The 22801-nt window shown below is 55.2% G+C and overlaps 2 protein-coding genes across 3 annotated transcripts; one reads left to right on the top strand and one right to left on the bottom strand.

Moving 5' to 3' along the window:
* Nucleotides 1-1549: 1549 nt before the first annotated feature.
* Pkc98E (Protein kinase C) lies at nucleotides 1550-18822 on the bottom strand. The gene is made up of 14 exons (XM_037216165.1): nucleotides 18243-18822; nucleotides 13054-13111; nucleotides 12201-12375; nucleotides 11710-11824; nucleotides 10150-10279; nucleotides 9666-9799; nucleotides 8902-9091; nucleotides 8047-8198; nucleotides 7178-7303; nucleotides 6366-6520; nucleotides 5719-5857; nucleotides 5089-5277; nucleotides 3750-3896; nucleotides 1550-2741 (listed from the first exon to the last, which is right to left on the bottom strand). Exons 1-14 carry the CDS (start codon nucleotides 18582-18584, stop codon nucleotides 2586-2588), a joined length of 2208 nt encoding a protein of 735 aa, XP_037072060.1. The 5' UTR covers nucleotides 18585-18822; the 3' UTR covers nucleotides 1550-2585.
* A 228-nt stretch (nucleotides 18823-19050) lies between these two features.
* LOC119094617 (iron-sulfur cluster assembly 2 homolog, mitochondrial) lies at nucleotides 19051-21415 on the top strand. 2 transcript variants are annotated; one of them, XM_037217705.1, is made up of 3 exons: nucleotides 19307-19333; nucleotides 20085-20180; nucleotides 20503-21415. In XM_037217705.1, coding segments are annotated over exons 2-3 (474 nt in total). In that variant the 5' UTR covers nucleotides 19307-19333; nucleotides 20085-20178; the 3' UTR covers nucleotides 20975-21415. The 2 variants fall into 2 exon arrangements, with proteins under 2 accessions (XP_037073599.1, XP_037073600.1); XM_037217704.1 differs by lacking the exons at nucleotides 19307-19333; nucleotides 20085-20180 and adding an exon at nucleotides 19051-19135.
* Nucleotides 21416-22801: the final 1386 nt, after the last annotated feature.

The raw sequence follows: 22801 nt of genomic DNA, 5'->3' as shown, positions 1-22801 counted from the left end.
TAAGTCACTGCCCTTGTCAGCCAGATGGGGCCGCGAGCGAGACCGGTTCGCGCTGTCCATTGTTACCACTAAGTCACTGCCCTTGTCAGCCAGATGGGTTCGCGAGGGAGGCTGGTTCGCGCTGTCCATCGTTACCACTAAGTCACTGCCCTTGTCAGCCAGATGGAGTCGGGAGGGAGACTGGTTCGCGCTGTCCATTATTGCCACTAAGTCAATGACCTTGTCAGCCAGATGGGGCCGCCAGGGAGACTGGTCCGCGCCGTTCATTGTTACCACTAAGTCACTGCCCTTGTCAGCCAGATGGGGCCGCGAGTGAGACTGGTTCGCGCTGTCCATTGTTACCACTAAGTCACTGCCCATGTCAGCCAGATGGGGCCGCGAGCGAGACTGGTTCGCGCCGACCATTGTTGCCACTAAGTCACTGCGCGCTGGGCCGACACCGGCCTGCTGCGGACCCACCTGTGTCGACTGGGTCCAACAGTGCACTACGGCGCTCGTTCCCAATGTTCCGGGATTTCCAGTCCGGCGACTTCCCCAGGGAGGACGAGGCGAAGCAGTCCTCTCCTAGAAGGGCGATCGAGTTGCTACTGCGCAGAGCCGCAAACGACGTCGTTACAAAACATCATTTGACTTCGCGCCTTTTGTGCCCTCTTGGGTTTCCGCACCATTGTTCTGTGCCTCTTGCTGCGAAATCCCAGAACAGAAGAGCGTTCGGAGCGTGACTTATGAAGACTACCAGAGGCTCACTTCGTCCCGGTAACGCAGCTCGATAAAGCGCCTGGCTTCTGATGCACTCACCCGTGGCGGCGTGGGTTCGATTCATTTTAGGCGCTGCTTTTTGCCCTTGCTAGATATGATCTGCGGTCGGTGGCAGCAGCCGTGCGAAATGTCAGGTGACGTTAGAGGGTAGGACGGACCGTGCCGAGCATGACGACGCCTAAACCGCTCGGCACCAAACTCTGCCGCTGACCTGGAATTGCACGATCGGATGGAAGGGACATGGCTCACACAAGTACTGCTCAGCGTGTGTTCTGGTCCCAGAAATTCAATTTAAAAGGTTTGGACAAGATCTTTTTTAAAAAATGGGCTAGGTTTCTGGCTTAAATGCGCGGCAGTTACCTGATCGCTGTTAGCTTTCGTGCACGGAAGCAAGTGTGTGAGGCATATGACGCACCGGTACGAAATTCGAGCTGGACATGAGATATGATATGTCGGTGTAAAATTCCACCTGTGTGCGTAATTGGCCGCATTCTTCGGAATGCAGCGACTTTCGAAGTCTACAGTTTATCCCTCCGTACGGCCGACAACCGACACTCCAGCGCTGCTCGGGGCTGTTTACATTAGTCTTCGCGGCCGGGCTGCAGCAACCCCGTGGACACGCGCTGTCGTAATCCTAAATTGGCTGAGCAGTGTCCCGACCTGTTCGCTCTGACTCGCGACGCACGCCCAATGTAGGCTTGGTCGCGCTTGAAATGTCTCCGCGCGCACTGTGCCGATGCCTTCTTGTCGCCTTCGTCGTCATCATTGCCACACGACCAACACGCTGCGGTACACATTAAAGATTTATTAAAGTTTGGGTCTGCCAAACAGAGATACAGTAGATACATAGTATAGCAAAAGGTATTGGCGCACGAACTGAACGGAGGGGGTGGAGCGGGGGAGCGGCGCGGGCCAGCGCGGCGCGACGGCGGCGCGAGATCAGCGGTCAGAGCTCGCCGCCCGGCCGCCCGCTGAGGCGCCTCTGCGCCACTGGCCACGCTACAAGCCATGTCGTCTGACTAGTAAGAGGGGGCGCGGCGCGGCGCGCGGCGGCGGCCGGGGCGGCCGGCGGCTGCTAGAGCTCCAGCCGGGGTGCCGCGCGCCGCCCGGTCGGTGGCCCGGCGCGGGCCGCGCCGCCCCGACACCTAACAACAACCACACGTCTATACGAACACGGAATAAGTGGCGACAACGGCTCGTGGGAGAGCGGGCGGCGCCAGCGCGACGGCGGCCCTCTCGGCCGTGGGGAGACGCGACCCAGAGGGCGGCGCGGTGGCGGCGCCCGCCCGCCCCGACACGCACACGCACAACGACGACCACTGACGCGCTCTCACGCATCGGCTCTACCAGAGTAACAACAGCGGCGGCGCCGGCCGCCGCCTGTCGCGGACACAGACGGGGCGGCCCGGCGTGCCGCACTGCGCGGCCACGGCGCCGGCCGTGCGCGCCGCTAGAAAACGCCACGAAACCTCCGTAAAACCAAGTAGCAAAAACAATCTAAAAGTATAACAAATCATCTCGAGAAGGGCGGGCGGCGGCGGCCGGAGAGAGCGACCCTGTAGCGGTCACGGCAAGGTCATGGGTCGGACGGCCGCGGGTGAGAGCGCGGACCGCGGGCGCAGCACGAGCAACAGCTACAACACGGGGTCGGCAGACGGCACGCACGCACACGCACTCGGAGCGGCACAGACAGAGACAGAGAGAGGGAGAGAGAGAAAGGGAGAGACAGCGAGGGACACAGACAGGCGGCAAGAGGGAGACTAACGGGGGGGGGGGGGGGGCGGCCAGCCGCTGCCGGCAGGGCGGCCGCCTCGGTGCGACGCCGCTCACAGTCGGTGCGTGGCATAGTCGGCGTTCACGAACGAGAAGCCGTCGAACTCGGTCTGGTTGATCGCCTTGATGATGTCCACATTGATTGGGGTCAGATTCGGATCCTCCTTGGTGAACTCGGCGTCGAAGTTGACGGCGTCCTTCTTGCCCTTCTGCGAACGCAATAAGACGCGTGAGAACGGGATCACCTGATCACCTCCCTCTCGAAACACAGCAAACAATTTTTTTGTGTTTGTTTCTTTCTTCCTATGTTTTGTTTCTCATGCGCCATGCAAAGCTAGCGGTCATAGCTACGCATGGAGAAAAAAGAATCTCCGTCTTGACCATGCTCCAAAAACTTTCCTGGATTTTCCCTCGCAACGAATTCATCATCTGCGATAAACACCCGCAATGGCAGTGCCGGACTTCCTTCTGGAGAATTTCCAACATTCCGAATAATTATCAGATTATATGCCGACCGAATGCGTCCCAAAACACACCTATACTTGGTTCGCGATAAATTCCAATGATACTTTGTCTCGCAGACCTCTTGGGCTCCCACGTCTGATGTGTTACATATAAGCCTTCCGCCCCACAGGCGAGGAAAAATCCAAACATATAAACATAACGTCAAGTGTCCGACATCGAAACACTTAATCACTCGGTAACCCCGGCAAAGTACTGCCTCCGATTGGTGGAAGATGTGATGTCTTTCCTTACGCCACGGAACCCTGACTTCTCGGCGTAAGACATCCACATTTGTCACCACAGTGGGCGTGGACCTCGAATCCATCACCCTTTAAAAAAGGAAAACAGCACACGAACTTTTTCCGTGTGCGCAACGCCAGGCAGCGGCACACATCCGCCCTACACAGCCCCACCGCCCAGCACCCCGGCTTGAGCCTCAGCACACACACACACTATCAACACCGTGAGCGAGGCTGGCTCCGTTAGGGCGAGGCGCGGACTCGCGGCCGGCTGACCCGGCCGGCCACCCGGCGGGGGACTCGTATTCTGGGTTGCTCTGTTCTTTACGGACCTCCGAGCCCCCGCCCCCTTCGCCCCCTCGGCCACGGCCGGCCGTTTCCCAGGAAGCTGGTGTGACCAGCGCGTGCGGCCCCGAGGGCGCTCCGGTTCGGTGCGCGACGCCGGCCGCCGGCCGCCGGCCACCGGCCACTCACTATTTTCGGTTTGAAGGGCGGCTTGACGCGGCGTGCCTCCAGCGCGTCCCAGTCGATCTCCTTGAAGAAGGGGTGCGCTTGGATGGCCTCCTCGCCGCCCTGCGCCAACACGCAGCCCAGCCGCTTGGCCGGGTTCTTGGTCATGAACTGCGGGCACCGGGCGGCGGGTCAGTGGGGACGCGGCGCGTGGTCGGGGACGGGCCCAGACGCGCACGCTGCGATCGTCAGACCGCGCAGCGTCAGCGAGATCACCGTCCACACAGGCAGCTTCGGTTGCAGCAGCGCATGAACCAGGACAAATCAGGGACGCCTGCGTGGCGTAGCGCGACGCGAGTGGATAAAAACGGGTTGAAATTTAGGGTGCAGTCGCTACGATATTCAGAATCAATCTCACATACGGCGCCAATGTCCGACTCAGTTGCTGCACCTACTGAGGCAAAATGGCCGGTGGGAGGTCCCGCCACGTGCAGGTTCCGTCGGCTATTGGTAAGGACAACCACGGCCTTGAGACCCTGGGTCACCGTCGACGCCAAGTAGTCCCGTTAAACAGGGACGAGTCTCGGAATTGAAAATCTCAAACGCTAAACGCACGGTCCCTGATTACAGACACAACAAGCTACGCCTGGCCACACTACATCTCGCTGCATAAACACTTCGCAAACCGCCAATTTGCTGCCCGTGACATTCTATAAACATGCTCATAGCAAACGAAACAGATCAGTCCCTACACGCAGTGTTATGAATGTAATAAAAGTAGAAGCGGTTTTGATGTCGGTAAGCTCTTTAAAGTCCGCCAGCCCTTGCGATGTGAAGGCTTGTTTCGACGCTGACCCAATGACACCTTTCAGCTGGTCCGAACAGACAAACAGCATGTCGCCGCAGGGCTTCAAATGATTCGACCAAACATGTAGCGCGGTTGTGACCTTCAGACTGCCAACCTAGACCCCCGTCCCACCGCCGACCCCACAGCCTCGCGCGGTCGAGTCGCCCGCCCTGTCCTGCGCGGCGCGCGGACGGGGCCCGCGCCGTCCGCCCGGCCGGCCGCCGCCGCCAGCTGCCGGTCGGCTGCGCGGACCGGTCGGAGGGTCGCCTCACCGGCTGTGTGGAGCGGCCGGGCGCGACAGCCCCCGCGCGCCGCGGGCCGGCCGGACCGACGCCGCAGGCGCCCGCCTGCCGCCGGCCGCAGGCGGCACGCACCGCGACCGACGCCAGAGCGGGCGACACTGCCGGAGGACGCTCCTGAAATACACTCCTCACAAGCGAGCCTCGGGACCGTAATAACGTCCAGCCGCCAGCCGGCGAGGCCGGTATTCGGCAACGGGCCTGACACGCCACGTACCCCCTTCAGTATGGAGACGGCCTCGCGGCTGAGCCAGACGGGGTAGAGCACGTCGTCGTGCAGGATGCTCTCGAACAGGTCGTCCTCGTTGTCGGCCTCGAACGGCGGCTGGCCGGCCATCATCTCGTACATGAGCACGCCGAGTGCCCACCAGTCGACCGAGGCGCCGTAGTCGAGCTCCTGCAGGATCTGGCGACGGCAGGCGCGTCCGTCAGGCCGCGCCAGGAGGCTGCGCAGCTTGGGTCTGGGTGCTGGCAACGCTTCACCACACGCGGACAAGCTAGCCAGTGAGGGGCAGAACGGGACTAGCAGGCCAGAACAGCTGAACTGGCTACGTCCGCGGACGAGCAGAACTCTTGGTGTGAATAGGCCGTCTAGTTTGGTCCGGGTACAACAGAACAGTTCAGACGACAGGGAGCGAAATGTTCCAGCTGTTACCACACAAGTATGCAGCTGTGCATTATACAAGCACGATCTGCTGCGCTGCCGCTGCCCACGTCACTAGCACCGACCAATGAACCTGCGTGAATCTCGCCCGGCCTAGCTCGCAGACATCACAGAGAGCAGCAACGCATCACGGCAGCGGTGTGGGCAGGACCAGTCGGTGCCAGCTCGGCCGCGAGGGCCCACCTCGGGCGCGATGTAGTCCGGCGTGCCGCAGAAGGTGTTGGTGGTCTTGCCGTTGGCGATGCCTTCCTTGCACATGCCGAAGTCGGCGATTTTGCAGTGGCCGTCGCTGTCCAGCAGGATGTTGTCTAGCTTCAGATCCCTGCAGCCACGGATGGAATCGCAGGGTGAGCGGAGTCCCGACACGGGCACAGCTATTCCGACCATCTACAGACACGTCCAGTCCGGTGAAGCCTCACACCAACGACCCGCGCTGAAAGTCGCGCAGCCTTGCCGAAGCCGATCCAAGGTGGAGAAGGCGAGGCGATACGTGACGCTTGCCGAATGACAGGATATGTGGTGTTTCCTGTCCGCCCGCTAAGCTGCCGTATCGGCCGGGTCCGCGCCAATGCCCGGCGTCAACGAAACGGTGGGCTTCGTCGACAAGAAAGCCGACCATCGGCGGCCGGATGGCAGTCGACATGAACGTACCCGCCCAACACAAGGGGCGACCGGCCGTCCCCACATGTAGATTCGCTCGGTGCCAAGCGGTGCCACCTTCTCAAGTGCACGACCTGCCCCCATCCCCCACGCACACGCACACACAGACACGCACAGGACTGACGCAGCCTGCTCAGCGCGCCATCCGACACCGGGCGCGAGCCTCTCACCTGTAGATGACGCCGTGGCGGTGCAGGAAGCGCAGCGCCAGCGTCACCTCGGCGGCGTAGAAGCGCGCCCGCGGCTCGTCAAACTTGCGCGACCGCTGGATTTGGAACATCAGATCGCCGCCGTTGACGTACTCCATGACGAAGAACAGCCGGTCCTGCGCGCAAGCGGGAGCGGACGGCGTTGTGAGAGGGCCGGCCGCCAGCGCCGGCGCGGCAGCAGCAGACGAGCACGGCCAGCGGCACCCGTTACAGCGAGATGAGCGGCGAGGTGCGGCATCGAACGGCGCGCCGCCTTCGGGCGCAGTCCCGGGGGGACCACCGACGGGCGGGTTGGCGCGAGAGTGAGCTTACCGCCACGCATCGGCGTGGCAACGACGACAACAGGCGGGGACAGAGGAGAGCATATGCGGAAATCCAGGCACCAGGCACTACCTGGGAAATCCAGGTGGTGCCAAATAATGTTTTTTATGAGCATCCAAGGTGTATGGCGACTCGGACTTCGACATCTAAGGGCGGGTCACTATGAGTCCAGAAATATCGCCAGCAGGCTTAACTATGTGGAGCTACGTGGCTGTCCCACGGCACTATAATCCGCCCTCGGAAAATGCATCTTTATTACAAAACAAGCCGCCGTAAAACAAACTACGGCACAACACCTGCCCCTCGAGTCAATTACGCCAAATTTGATACCCAGTGTTACGAAGTGCAGGACAGAAGTGACGTGCGAGAAGTCGGGGTCGGGAGTCCAGACAGGCGAAAACCCTAGTCCTGACGCCCTGCGGTCCAGGCGGGCGCCCGCACCACACACTCGCCTTCGTCTGGAAGCTGGAATGCAGCGCCGTCAGGAAGGGGTGCTTGGCCGACAGCGCCAGGATCCGCTTCTCGGTCATTGTGCACTCGACGTCGTCGTCCTGCACGATCACGTTCTTCTTCAGCACCTGCGGCGGCAGCGGCAACGTTAAGCACTCCTTGCATGAGACGAGGCTCGCTCAGGCCTGATGTTACCGGACAGTGTGCATCAGGAGCGTCCACGAGGGAACGACTGCAGGTGGCATCAGAACCCAGACCAGAAGACGGCACATTACCGACGAATGCAGCTATTTTTTAGTGTGTCGTGGATCCATTCATACACATCATTTAAGAAGGATAAAATGGAAATAAAATGACTATAACGGAGGTGGACTACACGACATGAAATGACTGAACAAGAGTGGGTCTGCCAAAATAGTCTTCAACTTGTATTTTCCACGAAACTGAAGGAAGTTGTTTCCAAAAGCAGTATGTCGTCCCAACAGATCCCCAACAACTGAAATGCTGCTACTTTTGTGTTTGTCTGGTCAAACACCCACAGCCGAACTGTTGACATAATGACAGCACCATTGCCGCGTGCTCGCACCCCTGAGGACAGCGCCAATACTAAAACTTTGCGCAATTAGCGCAACACAAAGGCAAAATTTCCGACAAGCAGAGCGACACCACAGGAACCCGACAAGCACGCCGTAACTTTCTGCATCTTCAGCTAGAATAAAATCGTAGGTCCCAATCGCATTACGTCAGGGCCTCTGCAACTCTCCCGTTGGCAGCAGACCGTCCCGGCCGACCGATGTAATGCACGGCCGGCCGACAGCTGCCCGGGCCAAGTTCCGCCCATACCACCGGCCCTGCACCGGCCAGTGCTGACCTTGACGGCGTAGATCTCGTCCGAGCCCTTCTTCTCGGCCAGCATGACCTTGCCGAAGCTGCCCTTGCCCAGCACCTTGATGAAATGGAAATCCTCGATGCCCATGCGCCGGGCGTGTGCCTCGGCCTTCAGGTTCAGATTGGAGCGGCCGCCTGCGGGGCCGGTCAGCCGGGGTCAGCGAAGCGCGGGGGTCAGCCGGAGATCAGACACCGCTGCCGCCGAACGACGGCCAGCGACCAGCTCACACGCCGAGTCCAGACGGAAGCATGACCCGTGAAAACACGGCCGGACACGTAAACGACATATTTGAAAACCGGCCCAGTTTTGGTGTTGTTACAGCTCACCAAGCCGGCGACGCGTGCGACGGAACATACAGACGATGGTGCAAGCGCGCCAAACGGGGCGAGCGTTTGGCGCCGAGTCAAGGTCGCTTGGCACAGCGCTCTGTGTACGCCGTCGCCACTTGTGAAGCCGTCAGCAGGACGCCGGTGCCCCGTCCAAGCCGTCAGCCTCGGCATTACCCAGCCCCGTGGTGTTGCTTAGGGACGCTGCATAATAATGACCCCGGGTGCTCGGCTCGGCTCGGCACGTCCGGCAGCGCCGTCCTGGCTCCACGTGAGCGTCGCTCTCTCACGGGCCCGCTAATCCAACCCTCCCTCCGCCTGTTCAGCTTTCATTAGCCACCTGGCGCGCCTTGCGCGGGCGACGCCGCCGCTGCACTCTCGTGCCACGGGGCCTCGGCCTCGGGAGCGTTCCCCCGCCCATAGAGCCCTGCCCCAGTACGCGTCTCCCGCCAGCTCCATGTGTCCAGGGTCCCCCGCGCCAGCTCCGGTCTAGCGCGCACGCGGCACCCACCCTTGGTCTCGTGTTTGTGCGGCGCGGTGCCGCCCTGCTTGGCGTCCATGGCCTTCTCGAAGGCGAGCCGCAGCTGGAGCTCCTCATCCTCGGCTGAGCGCTGGCCGCCCTCCTCGCCCTCGGGGATGGCCGGCGCCGACGGTGACGCGCCGGCCGCGTTCTTCGTCTGCTTCGTTACCGATATCGACGTCTGGCGGTGTGGAGGGCAGCGGATGCGTCAGGCGGGGGCAGCCCGGGAGCCGGATGGGGCGGCCACAGCTACACAAGCGGGCAGACGGTAGCCGCAGACGGGTGAACAGGAATCGGTCGGCGGCGGCGGGGGCGGTGGTGTGACACGTTCGCAGACGGACACCAGAGACAATACATCGCCGCGTGTAACCGACAGCAGCACTGCCACTGCGAATGAACCTCTCCGGGGTGCGGGCACCTCCGCCGATGCAGGCCGGGCGGCGACGTCAACAAGCCCGCACGAGCAGCAGGCCAGCTGAGCGTGAACTCGGCATCGAATCGTCACAGCGCGGGCTCCCGGCTCGCAGCCAACGGACGGCCGAGGAAAGGGCGCAGCGGACAGTACACGGCTAGCACATGATTTGCCTCACCACGCACGTTAAGGACGCCACGCACATAGCGTCGGTCAGTGTATATGATGGCATAGATGACGCGTTCGCTCCGGCAAAGGCACCGCAACGACAGCGCGTCCAAGTCAACCACCGCACCAGAGTAGCCTGGCAGCCAGGGCCAGATAGTGCTGGCCGGGCATGTACCTTCTTCTTCCGCTGATTGAGCTTCTGGGAAGAGACGCCCATGCGGGTGAGCATCTCGGCCAGCTGCTTGGTGTTGATGCCGCAGTTGTTGGCTACATTCCGCTGGCATCGTTTGTGCACGTTGAGGTTGCACGCTGCGGGCGACAGAAGACAGGGTCATCAGAGGAGGCTCCATGGCCGAGAGCAGACACCGCCCCAGCCGGAAAGCCGTGGCCGCGGGTCGACCACGCCGCCGCGAGCCGCAGTGTCCCGCAGGCACGTGTCCCGCAGTGGGCGCTTTGCAGGAGGCTCGTCACCATGGGCACTTGGTCACCGGAGATCTGCGCTTCCCACCGCAGAAAGAAGGTACGGCGGACATACTGGCCTTACATCGCGGCCTATTCAATGCTTTGTGTGCCGAAACTGGGACTCGCAATGTTAGGTTTCACTGGCGCGTTAGCCAGCTGATGGCCCGGATTCTCGGCACGCTGCGGCAGCCCCTCACCACTGCACTGCAGGCCCTGCTTGATGAGACCGTACAGCAGGGAGCCGCAGTGATCGCAGAAGGTGAAGCGCTTGTAGTTGTGCTCCTCGAACCTGTGCGGCACGTTCACGCTGAACCGTTTGTCCAGACCCTGCGAGCGACACGACCGGTGTGAGGACGGCTGGCGGCGCAGAGAGTCGCCAGTGCCTCAGATAGCGCGCCGGCAGCGGCCCGACCGGCCAGGGTAACACCCACAGCCTCGCCGCGCGACAGCGTGCTGGCTTACGGGCCAGCTGCGGGGAAAACACCGCGGCCCAGGTTCCGTTGTGTTGTTAGCATTACATTAGGCGGGACAGACGGGGGCCACGAGAGGGCACCCGTGGCTCAGCCAACGCCTGTATCGCGGCGCACGGCTGGGACGATAAAACATAAGGTGTGAGGGAGCTTCAGGTTCAGTGCTGTGGTTCCAAGGCGAGCAAGCATCCTACGCCAACCTTAGAAGACACGGACGAGGCTACTCCGGATACACCAGAACCACTGTTTTTGAAGACACTGCCCCGAGGTATCCAACCAGTTTGACGCATGTACACGATGTAGTTATTTGAAACCACTTGGCGGGGTGGGACGATGGTAAACTAACGTGCGGTTCCGGATTAACGGATAGTAAACCAGCGTGATAGTCTATGCGGCCTGACGTGTGCGTATTATCATAATCACCCACCCGACAGGAGACCGCGGCACCCCGCCATGTCCAAGGTGAGCAGGGTCCCATGCATTTGTAAAAGCCACGATTAATTTACGGCAAATCCGTTTTAATCGCACCGCGAGCACCGGCCACTTGACAGACGCCACCCAGCGTCTTGCATGGTCAGATCGGCCTTGTGAACGCACGTATCGCAGTGCGCAAGCACGACGAATTGGGAAACACCTAAGACGGACCCATCCCTCTCCCCAAAACATCAAGCGAGCCGCCAGCACGGCCACCGGGCCACCACTGGTGGGAGTCCGGACCGAGCCCCTCCCCGAGAGCCGCAGTGGTGGACTCGGTGCGGGAGAAGTGTCAGTCGGGGCGGCCGTTGATGGGGGCCCGCACCGAGCCCTTCCTCGATAGCCGCAGTGGCGGGCTCGGTGCGGAGAAGTGTCAGTCGGAGCAGCCGTTGGTGGGGGGCCCGGACCGAGCCCTCTCCCAGATAGCCGCAGTGGTGGGTTCAGTGGGGAGAAGTGTCAGTCGGGGCGGCCGCTGATGGGGGCCCGGACCGAGCCCCCTCCCCGATGGCCGCAGTGGTGGGCTCAGTGGGGAGAAGTGTCAGTCGGGGCGGCCGCTGATGGGGGCCGGACCGAGCCCCTCCCCGATAGCCGCAGTGGTGGGCTCGGTGCGGGAGAAGTGTCAGTCGGGGCGGCCGCTGATGGGGGCCCGGACCGAGCCCCCCTCCCCGATAGCCGCAGTGGTGGGCTCGGTGCGGGAGAAGTGTCAGTCGGGGCCGCCGTTGATGGGGGTCCGGACCGAGCCCCCTCCCCGATAGCCGCAGTGGCGGGCTCGGTGCGGGAGGAGCGTTAGTCGGGGCGGCCTCGCGAGCCTACCTCCTCGTCGAAGGTCTGGCGCACGCCGATGCAGCGCGTCACCACCAGCTCGTGGCATCGCTTGTGGACCACGCACGTGCACACCTGGCACTGATAGCACTGCTTGCCCAGTCCCCTGGCGAACGAGGAAGTTGTCAGTGCCCGCAACTAACCTGGAGCCCGCCCCCACATAGGACATAAAATATCTACAGCGCCCACCGCATTCATACACCACACATTTTGGTCGGCGTTCGCGCGGGGAAAAAAATGTGATGATCCGTGGGGTGCATCACGCCGCTCTTCGACTCTCCGCTTGCATCAGTCTGGGCGGCCAGGCTTTCCACCAATCAGTGACACCCACGCCGGCCCACACGCAACGTCATGAACACGGCATGACGTCACCTCCACGACCTCAGCGGCGCACCAGTTTGCGCAAGTGGCGCCGGCACCCGGCCACATCCGCCGTCGCTGCCGCCCACTGACGCCCGCCCTGGCCAGCCCACTGCACTGACCAGATGAACTCGCGGCAGTGGGAGCAGAAGGCCGGCTGACGCAGGATCGTGGCCATGAACTTGTGGCCGTTGACCTGGTGCACGCGTCGCCGCATGGCGCCGCGGCGCAGGCGGAAGCCATAGTCGCGCTCCTTGAACTCGCGCTTGGGCGCCGCGCGCGAGCCATCCTCGTTGTCTGTCGGCGTCAGAGAGGCGTCAAACAGGCGGCGAGGGGCGTTATACAGGCGACGAGGGGCGTCACACAGGCGGCGAGGGGCGTCATACAGGCGGCGAGGGGCGTCATACAGGCGGAGAGGGACGTCAAACGGGCGGCGAGGGGCATCGCATCGTGTCAGATGTGCTCAAAGGGTGTCAGCGAGGTGTCACGAAAGTATTGGGAAGATGTTGATACCCCTAAGGCAGCTTCAGAGGTGTCGAGAAAGTGGCATGGTGTGCTCGGCATTTTCGGTAGGGCTCCTGCATTTTTAGGACGAAGGCATCACCGAGGAGTCGAGGGAAGACCAGCGACAACGGGGTGTCTGGGAAGAGCTAAGCGGCGGAATGTGCACAGGATGGTTACCCACTTCCCACCTCCCTCTCGTTTTCTCTCCCTTTGAAGAACCCTTACATTAGATCACGACTATACATAGCAAGACACGAGAAACGAGTCAAACGTATCCCTGCGTTTCACTCTAGAACAACTTGGACTGGTTAATAGGCTTCTGACAACATTGTCAGTGCATTTTCTAACACCCCACCGAATAGGCAGTGAAAATGAAAAAGAAAATGAGTTGTTTTGTCATGCGTAGCTTTGTTATTACCACACAGCAGCTAAAAAAGCGAGCATACAGCTGAAAACTGGTCCACGACTCACCTTTGGCTTTGGTAAGGGACACCACAACGTGAATTTTGCCCTGGGGCTCCAGCATGACCTGCAACAAATGGACATACTTAGCATGCTGTTGCTCCCTGCCACTGGCACCGTGCCGCGCCACGGGAAAGGGATACCTAAAGGTCCAGCAAGGGCCAATCAACAGCAGCTGTACGCAGAATCCACACCGGCACATATCTGTTGGCCAGGTGGCTCAAAGTGGTCTCCAGGCACACATCGTTTGCCTGAAGATCAAAAAAGCTTAGGATTCGGCCCAATACGGGTGGAGCCCTATGGAAACTGGGTCCACCCTTGGGATCCAGGCACATCTGGTGCCCACGGTATTCTGGTGATGACTAGTAAGCTATAGTGCCGACATTATAAATTTGCCAATGCGCGATATGCCATCGTCCGTCATCGTCCCATAACCCACGGAACAAGCGCCCAAAGTTAATTGTTTTTGGATAAATCTGGGGCATGATAACGTGCGCACGCTTGTGCTTGTAGAACTGTGTCGGTACACGCCTGGTTTGAATCTGCTATGCAGCTTCATAACATGCTTTCAAGAAGCGTGCGCTTCCGATGAGCCCTGTCCGTCATTTTCTTATGCAGAGTTTCGTTATGAAATGAACACCATGACTATGAAAAACGCCATATATGGTATACTACGATTCTCTCATGGGAGTTCGTCAGTCCGCAAGAAACGAAAACTTATCGGGTACACTGTCTTGCACTCTCTTGTATATGCCTGAGAGTTCAGTTCAATGCAGCACGTGACTGTTCTTTGATTATCTTGGTTTGCCACGCGCCAGTCACGTGCATTATGGCAGTATCCCCAATGGAAAGAGCCGCGTGGTGATGTCCTAATGTGGTAGACCAGTCTCGCTGCGGTTACCTACAGGGCATCTGGCAACGTTGACCGATCACCCCAGGCGTCGTTCACTTCCACACTCCCGGGCGTCCGTTCCCCGGGGACTTTCCCTTCCTGTCACCAATTATAGAACCAGCCGTCTTGCGGTAAGTGTTGTAAGATATGCACAGAATACTGTGCCACACATGTCTGAAAGCCCGCACCCAACCGCTCTCGGGTATGACGTCACGATTCAACAGTAAACTGGTGATGTCAGCAGCGTGGTTAGGGTAGGCCGCCGTTGTCATAAGGGCTTTCTTAGCCCTTATGACGACGACGATATATGCGGGTCTGATCCCAAGGTATTTCCTATCTAGTCCCCAAATCGTTCCGCCAGAGCGTCGTAACTCAACAGCAAACTGCCTCTGTCGTCATTGTGGCTGAAGGAGGGGGCCTTGGCCCTATTTGTGTGTGTATGGGTGGGGGGGGGGAGGTAGACTCCAATTTTCCTAGTTGATCATACACACCGTTTCACCCAGAGCTCCGAATGTGATGTGACTGAATATGATGACTGATGTGATGGAATGTGATGATGTGAATGTGATTTTTCTCATCAACTTTGTACATCCTAACAAAACTGGGCGCAGGCGCGGGTGCGGGTGCGGGTGCGGGTGCGGGTGCGGGTGCGGGTGCGGGTGCGGGTACGCGTGTGGGTGCGGATGCGGGTGCGGGTGTGGGCGCGGGTGCGAATGCGGGTACCTTGCACTGCCTTGCTTTGTGACACGCATGTCAGGCCACAGCGCGGGCATTTTGGATGCAGGCCATTGTAGATTACCTCATAGTACTGCTGTAACGTCTAACCGAAACAGGCTTGCATGCCAACATAAATGTCAGAAATGGTCAGTTATCATATCTACAGAGCTGCTGGCCAATGGTATCCTGCCCAATATCCCTCATCCAAGACAATGTCTTCTTCATTCCCCTCCTACAAGTTGGCCGCATCCTTCCTGTAACCTGTGACATGCCGTAGGCTGAGTTCAGTTGTGATGCGCGATGACTGTGGCATTTGCAAATAAAACCAAATCATTCTATTTAAATGTCATAGCTTTTGGAAGCAACGAAAATCATACTAAACTGCTTTTCAAACACCTGACACCTTAAAATCTGTGTTTTCATGCCCAGGATCGCAGACTTCAAATCCCACACCACACTGGAGAATGCATAGAAACAGGTGGACACGCGTGTTTCCAAGCCAACACATAGCCGAACCCTTGGCGTATATCAGGATATCCCCGCGTCACAGATGTCTACCAACGACCGTCAATCAACCGAGCAGCACAGGCAGTGCCGGACTATCCGGGACGGTCGAGCACCGAAACACGACGTGGCATCTTGAAGTCGGCGCGCACGCTTACACCTCTGCGCGTGTCTCTCGAACTGACCACTTGAGGGAACGAGACATGACCATTTATGAATATGCACGTTCAATGAATCTGCACCGGCTTCCCTTAGCACGAAAGTCACCGCAACGTTCAGTACCGGACGCCGCCATCAGCTTCCCAACCAGATGCGAACGCTCACGCCGGTTAGCTCAGTTCACGACGCTTTCACTGCGTGAACCGGACCGTGCGAATTTACATTGACGGCTGCTGCCATGCGGGGCCGTGGCGCTATTTCAACAGCGCGTCCTGCCCCTGGGCCGCTGTTCAGCTGACGGTTCGCATGTGCCACGTGCTCACTTGAATGACCTCGCCCACCGTGTTAAGCGGGTTCAGTGGAGTACTGCATGACTTGAATACAATTATCCAAAAGTTTATCACACGGCAACATATCACTCAAGCTTGTCAGTACACGGGGTGTGGGCGCCTCTCATTCCAGCTATTCATATCTCCTCGAGTGCTGGGCGAAAGAGATGGGTGTTCAGGCAATGAGGTACAACCTCCTTATGTATCACCTCCTGGGCCTGCACGACCTTAATTAACCTTGTACCCTTTTGCCTTATCTAATTAATCAATGGCGACTTTTCATGAAGGTAGTCTGGCAACAATGTGGAAAACTGAGTCTATGACGTCATTCACTGTTTTTTGTTGAAGTTGTGCACTGATTGTAAAAACGGCTTCAATGGCGAAAACAATTCGGACACGACATTGTTGAACACGTTTTAGGCGATGACCTATGCCCAGATCCCAGAAATGAGCTGGTCTTCCACTGAACCAGCAAATTGAACCAACCCAATTGCTCACAACCTTGTGGCCAACAGCATGCTCATGTGCAGAGAGAGACAGGGGGGGGGGGGGCCTGGTGCCCCTTTCTGCTAAATCCTGCCATAAAGATATGTTTATACACCCAGCAATGACAAGATGGGAAAATGACATCATGCCAGCGGTGACTTCACAAAAGAATGTGATGCCAGATGTGGTTTGCTACAATGTGGTCTCCAAGCCAGTCATGCCTATAACCTGCCCGAGACAACCACACCTCACCAGCTGATCCACCCCATAGCTTTGCTGAATAAGTTGATTGGTTCATTCATATCATGCACATGTTGACTGGTCACACAAGATACCTAATGATGTGGTGCCAGTACTACAGTGGCTAAGCTGTGCACATGAGAAACCAAGGTTCAGGCTTGATTCTCCTAGTGTCAGCTTGCCTGTAAGGGTGGCATACAGGTACAAAAAACTCAGCTGATAAGTGCAACAAAAAGCCCCAATGATAAGAGCATACTTAACAAATAATGTGATGTTGATGGTCATTTGAGACCTGGCCAGACATTGTGCCCAAAAGTATCACTGGACAAATGGCCAGAGCCTAGCCAAATTACCTTCATTGCACTGCCAACTAAACCCATGATCATGAATTTAGGACATTTTGACAGAATGGTGAAAGCTTTCAATAATGCATAAGGCATGTGAGATTCCTTAGCTGACATCACAAACAAATCAATCCAAGTTCCCCAAAAGTATGAAAAATAGTTAATGAGCATCATCAACATTGCAGCCAGATGTTATGTTCTTGACCCAACTTTTGGGGCAATGCTCTGCAGTGCAGATAATTTTCTCAAGATATAAGGTTAAGCAGTCCTTTGATGCAGGGCTTTAAAATGATGTGTGTGCCTCACCATATTTTCTAGCTTATCAGGGCTGTGTATGTTTATGGAGCAGCATAGTTGCTTTTGACACTTCAGCTGTATGAGTCATATGACACAAAGAACCATAATCAAAAGTTGTATTAGCTTTAGTCATGCTATGACTACCAAGTTGCTTGATGACATATCCTCCTATTCATTGAGTAAATACACAAAGCTTGATACAGATAATATGAGGATATCAAAATTTGGTGGTCAGAATGATACATATTTGTGGTAGCTTCACTTGATTTCGGAATTAATTACCTGATCATATATCTAAGGTGAAGTTATTGTCTTAATGTCTTAATAAAATTTATTATTTATTCACACATGCAGTGCAATGTCAATACTAGATTGTTCAAGATGACATAATCACTTTCCCTGGTTAACATCATAACATATCAACCTGTTAGGAACCCTTATGGCAGACAGTTCACTGCTTTCCAGTAGTTGTCTCTACTAAATAGGCAATAACAGTTCACTGCTTTCCAGCATGTATTCCCACTAAATAAACCACAAGTCATGTTTGTCGAGAATGCTAAAAATATACTATTCTGGGTGAATAAAACTGGGAACATTTTTTGTTATGAACAAAATAAAACATGCCCATCACCCATAATGAGAAAACAATTATTTCAAGCTACCTAACAGAAGTTAAGATAAAGCAAGGTACCATAAGCATTGCTCTCCATTCCAGTGACTGGACCATTAACTTTATTCTGCAACTCAACTCATACTGTAGGAGTACCAAAACATGGTAAATGCAGAGTTGAGTGAGATATGTGTAATGCAAACCAAACTTTGGTCAGACTTAAGCACACAACAGCAAACTGTTGCAATATCAGCTTATTTGAACTTCACTATTACAACTGTCAAAACATGTAGAAAAATGTGACAGTATATGTACATCCACAGGTGATCAGACATGGAGATTTAATACATTACCAATCACAGCTATTCAAGCTGATTACAGCACTCACATTCAATTACACCCAGTTAAGCAATATTCTCATTCAATTACACACACCAATATATTACTCAAGAATAGTTACATCACTTAGGATGTTTCTTTTTCAAGAATTTAGCCCTTCACAAAACATGAGCTTAAAATTCATGTTAGTCAAAGCACTTCCACTGGTCAGCAATAAAGGTACATAGTAAGGTATTATCAAATAGCCAACTATGCTGGAAACAGCACATGTTAGGACTTACCCAGATATCTGCCTTCTTGTCTTCCACATCTTCAAATGGAATAATGCAGTTTGCCACAAACACATCAGGAGGGATTGCAGCATCATGGAAAATTGTAAGCCCTACATTTTGTGCATTTTCACACTCTGTCTCAAAGGATTCATTCCAAATAGGACAGAGTGTCTTTGATTTTGAGGTTGATCTGTTTATATACTGTTCATCAACATCTATTGACACATAAGGATCTAGGCTTACAGTCTGCTCACCACCAGGTTTTATAGCTACATTGTGTCTTGTTTGAAAGTCGGTAGGCTTAAGATCTACAGCTTCGCACACTTTCAGAGTCAGTTTACCCGTAAACATGGGGATGATTCACAAAGCTCAACGATAAAAAAGAGTATGTATCACAGTTCACACTTCCAATGCCATTTTCAAGTCCAAGCTACTTCTTCATCTTCTTAGAAATCCCAGACACGAAAGAGTCCACGCACTTCAACGACACTCCCCCTCGGCCCCCACAGTCACACAACAGATCACTGGCCACCCGTCCCGATTATATTCGATCCACCCATTGCTGTGTGTAGGGGCTGAGAGTTTTCTCCAGTTTTCACAAAACGACTACCAGATTAGTACCTTCTACTATAAGCTAAAGGTCGAGCATTAGAGATGAAATATAATAGACGACATGAACGTAAAATAACGTCAAAATACACTTTTTTCAACGAATTTGTAATTTCAATCATACAAGATAATCAAACTATTTCATCATCATAGTACAAAATAAAGATACGAGAGGACATCAGTAGGATATATTAGTCTTAAAAGCAGAAGAAAACTAAGTAAAACATGGCGGCGTGCTCGGCGCATTCTGCTGGGCGCAGGTTCCTCAGAGACATACTTTTTTCGGTATCAAGGTGAGGACAGGGTGTTCTGTAAAACTGTGTAGAGCGATTAATGCATGTTTACAGGCTCATTTATCTCCTGTCCGTGCATTTGTGAACGAGCATGTAAGAGCAGCTGCGTCTGTTTCGAAGCAGCCGCGCGCTTCACGTTTTGTTTAACGTTCGTGTGGATAGACTGTTTATCTACGCGTCGTGTCGTCCGTAAATGGAGTTAAATAGTAGTTATGACTTTGGTTTTAGATGTTTCTTTTATGCAATGCAAGAAAACCAAGTAATAGCTCCGGAAATGAAGTAGTCTTCCCCCTGCCCATCCCTTGTCCCCACCACTGCTACAGTTTGCTCTGTAGATTTATTTGTGATTAAATTGCATCAGACAGAACTAGAAAACTATAATTCTGATGCAGGAATTCAAATATCATTTGGTTGTGCTAACAGTTAAAGGTTCACAGCTTGGTAGAATGGTTCATCTGATGTGCATAGCATAATTTCCAGTCTGGAAGGTCTGAAGCTTTGTGGTTGAGCAATTTGGTTAACCAGGTAAATGTGCATGGCCAATAGCAGGATATTGGATCGAGCCTTACTTTTGTGGTCTTGCCATCTCAAACCACATTATCAATTATGTCTGATACCCATTTTTGTGTACACCATTTGCCAACAATTGGATTTCTAAACATTTGTTTGGAATGTCGTTAAGATTTTGTCTAATTGCATGCATTTAAAGCAATGATTGCTGATTGAAATATGTATTTGTATGTAAGTAAATTGGAAAGTAATGAGCTGAGGCAGTCGCAAATTTGATTAGCCGCTTCAAAGTGTTTTAGCCTAATAAACTATAAATTAAATACTGTAGCTTTTTCATGCAGCTATATATACTGCAAAATCTATTCAATGTGCAAGTTGTCATGTTACTTTTGAAATTTTATGGTGGTAGCTGACAACTGTGTTTTGGTGGGCTGATTAGCCAGTTAATGAGATTTTCCAGATCAAACACCAGAACAATGAGAGTCAAAGCCCACAGGGAGAAGAGTTAAACCCAAGCCAATGTTTCTCATGATATGTAGGTAAAATGAGATAAAGTCATGCTTTTAACACCAATATACAAGCATGAGACTGGGAATGGTGTTAGCTGAAGTTGGCTGAGGTTTTGCATGCTATGGACACCAACAGTTTGTGTAAGGTTTGGTTATGGTAGATCAGTATTTGCAATGGTGTGTTGTATGAGAGTTATTGTTCTGAGGGAAATTTAGGAAGATTGTGTCTGCATACTGCCTTTTTGTGTGGCATATAGGGGTTTAGTATGCAGGTGTAGGATTTCCACATTTTGTGTGACATTCTTCAGAAGAGCCTCAGCTAAGATACACACTCTCACTGTTTGACAGGCTGGCTCGCCTTTCAAGCACAGCCAGTCGCTCGGCCGCCAGCACGTCCCCTCCATCTGCCAGTTCGGCTGTCAGCGCGTCCGCTCCATCCGCCAGCTCGGCTGCGGCGAGCCCGGCCGACGGGTCGGACGACCCCGGTGGGGTGCGGCTCAGCGAGGCGTGTGTGCACCAGCTCCGCCGGCTGGCCGCCGACGGCTCCTGCCTGCGGCTGGCCGTCGATGGTGGCGGCTGCTCCGGCTTTCAGTACGTGTTCAGCCTGGCTGAGGCCGGTGCCGCGCCGCAGCCTGACGACGCCGTTCTCGAACGGGATGGGGCGCGCGTGTTGGTCGACCACGTCTCGCTCGGCTACATCCGCGGCGCCACCATCGACTACCACGAGGAGCTGATTCGGTCGGCGTTCCGCATCGTCGACAATCCGCAGTCGGAGCAGGGTTGTTCGTGCGGTGCCTCGTTCTCCATCAAGATTGACTAGTAGTGGTGTGCAGTGTGTGGATGGCAAGGGTGGGCGTGGGACGCACCAGCGCTGTGCTCTTCTTTCGGGCATGCTGCAATGTTGAACGTTCGGTTGTTATGTCTTGAGCGGTGACCCATTTTAAGCGTTTCGTCGCTGTGATACTCGCCACGTCCTGTTGGCCGAGGTAGGCGCTGGGCTATGTGTGATGACTTGCCTCGGCATGAGCTTCCGCGGTGTGCGAATATACGGCGGGCGGACTGTGTTGACGGCGTGATGTGCCGACGGCCTCCGCGTGTCCCGCTCAGACCTGGCTCATGCCGCTGCTCGGCAACCGACGGCGTTGCCCGCGGATCGAAACCGGGACGGGCACCGATCGCACTGCCCTCGACGGCGGTGGATCAATGATCGCCGCCGGCAGCAGCCCGGATTATGGAAAGAAATGCGATGGAACGAAGCACCGGCAATGTTTTTTTCTTCATGGTCGATCACCAGCGCTTGGGATGAGCGATTCCAAGCCGCGGCCGTTAACGAGCATGGGCGTGGCAGCCGTCGATCGGTATCAAATGGATAGTTTGCGAAGCGCAGTACAATGTTTATGACTTGTCTGTTTGCGCTTTGGCTGATGCTCGTCAGTGTTTACGCTGGAAGGGAGGCGGCTTGGTGCCATCACTGTTACTTAGTATGTCAGGTTTAGTGTTTAAATATTTTGTTTAATTTGGTTATATATCTTACCTAGAGCATAAAGCAGAACTGCAATCGACCGAACCCACGAGGTTGCTGAGAAACGCATGATATTTGCAATGCTTCCAGAGGCAAGTTTGCATTTGCAGTGGAAGGTTATTTCAATTGCGAGTGGCTTTGTTTGGATTTAGTCCGGGCCTCTCGGCCGGATAAATATCTGATCGCCTTTCACTCTAAGCAGCGCTCGTTGCATGGCCCCCGCTCCCATCATATGATCATGGAATTCCGTGTCAAGTAGGATTTTGCGGCGAAAGCTTGAGGTGCCGCGGTGCGCGGCACGGTCCTTCCTGCCCACCGACGTCACCTGATCGTGGGCCCGGGCACTTCCACCAGCCGCAGATCATCTCGGTCAATGGCAAACGGTGAGTGCCTTAGACGACTCGAACCCGCCCTGCCACTAGTGGGGGAATCCGATGACAGATGCTGTAAAGAGCTCATCCATTAGGACGAACACTAGATGCGTTCGCACGCGCGGCGGTCTCCTGCTTGTTCGTCTCCAACGCGTGGGCGCTGCGGTACTGCTCGTTGGCTAGTTGAAAACGAGTTCTACATTTGAGGATGTCGCAGCAAGCGTCAGATATGATGAAATAAGCTCTCGTTTACATACTGGTATGCTTACAAGTGGAAAAGACTGTTCTGGACAACGCAATTTCTCTGTGCAGTAAATACGCTTCTTAATGCGTCGTTGAATGCGTGATCACGCCTCGCACAACATCGAAAGCCAAGTGATGGTCGTTATATTTGGAAATCGTGCTCGCGGGCGCCAAATATGAACGCCTCGACAATTATAGATTTATGGGCCATGATCCCTTCCTGACCGATGAAGTAGCAGAATTTAGAGGACGTCATGACGCCATGGATGCCTGGGTGACCTTGAAACAGTCTGCACATTCGTGGGCGTATAGCTTAGAAACCAGAGGAGTTAAGTTCTTATGAAGGACGGGACAGTGAACAGGACCAAATGATCTTCAAAGTGGTTATTTAGTTCAACGCTTCACGTAAATGTGGGACACTCTCTTGGACCGATTCGCTGTCGATCTGGTCTTCAGCTCCTCTAGATGCCAAGCGTGAGCTGTCGGTGAAAGCCGTTGACAGTCACCCGGT

This window comes from Pollicipes pollicipes, unplaced genomic scaffold, assembly GCF_011947565.3.
Source record: "Pollicipes pollicipes isolate AB1234 unplaced genomic scaffold, Ppol_2.1 Scaffold_4002;HRSCAF=4701_pilon_pilon_pilon, whole genome shotgun sequence".
In the NCBI taxonomy this organism is placed as follows: Eukaryota; Metazoa; Arthropoda; class Thecostraca; order Pollicipedomorpha; family Pollicipedidae; genus Pollicipes; species Pollicipes pollicipes.
This window is presented reverse-complemented; position numbering and strand designations above follow the sequence as displayed.

Excerpts from the sequence above, each read along its gene's own strand:
- Pkc98E (XM_037216165.1), bottom strand. The coding sequence starts at position 18,584 with ATGTTTACGGGTAAACTGACTCTGAAAGTGTGCGAAGCTGTAGATCTT. Across the intron at positions 12,376-13,053 it reads GTCCCTTACCAAAGCCAAAG|ACAACGAGGATGGCTCGCGC; the intron begins GTGAGTCGTGGA and ends TGACGCCGACAG. Across the intron at positions 8,199-8,901 it reads GCACAAACACGAGACCAAGG|GCGGCCGCTCCAATCTGAAC; the intron begins GTGGGTGCCGCG and ends CCGGCCCCGCAG.
- LOC119094617 (XM_037217704.1), top strand. The coding sequence starts at position 19,068 with ATGGCGGCGTGCTCGGCGCATTCTGCTGGGCGCAGGTTCCTCAGAGAC. Across the intron at positions 19,136-20,502 it reads ATACTTTTTTCGGTATCAAG|GCTGGCTCGCCTTTCAAGCA; the intron begins GTGAGGACAGGG and ends ACTGTTTGACAG.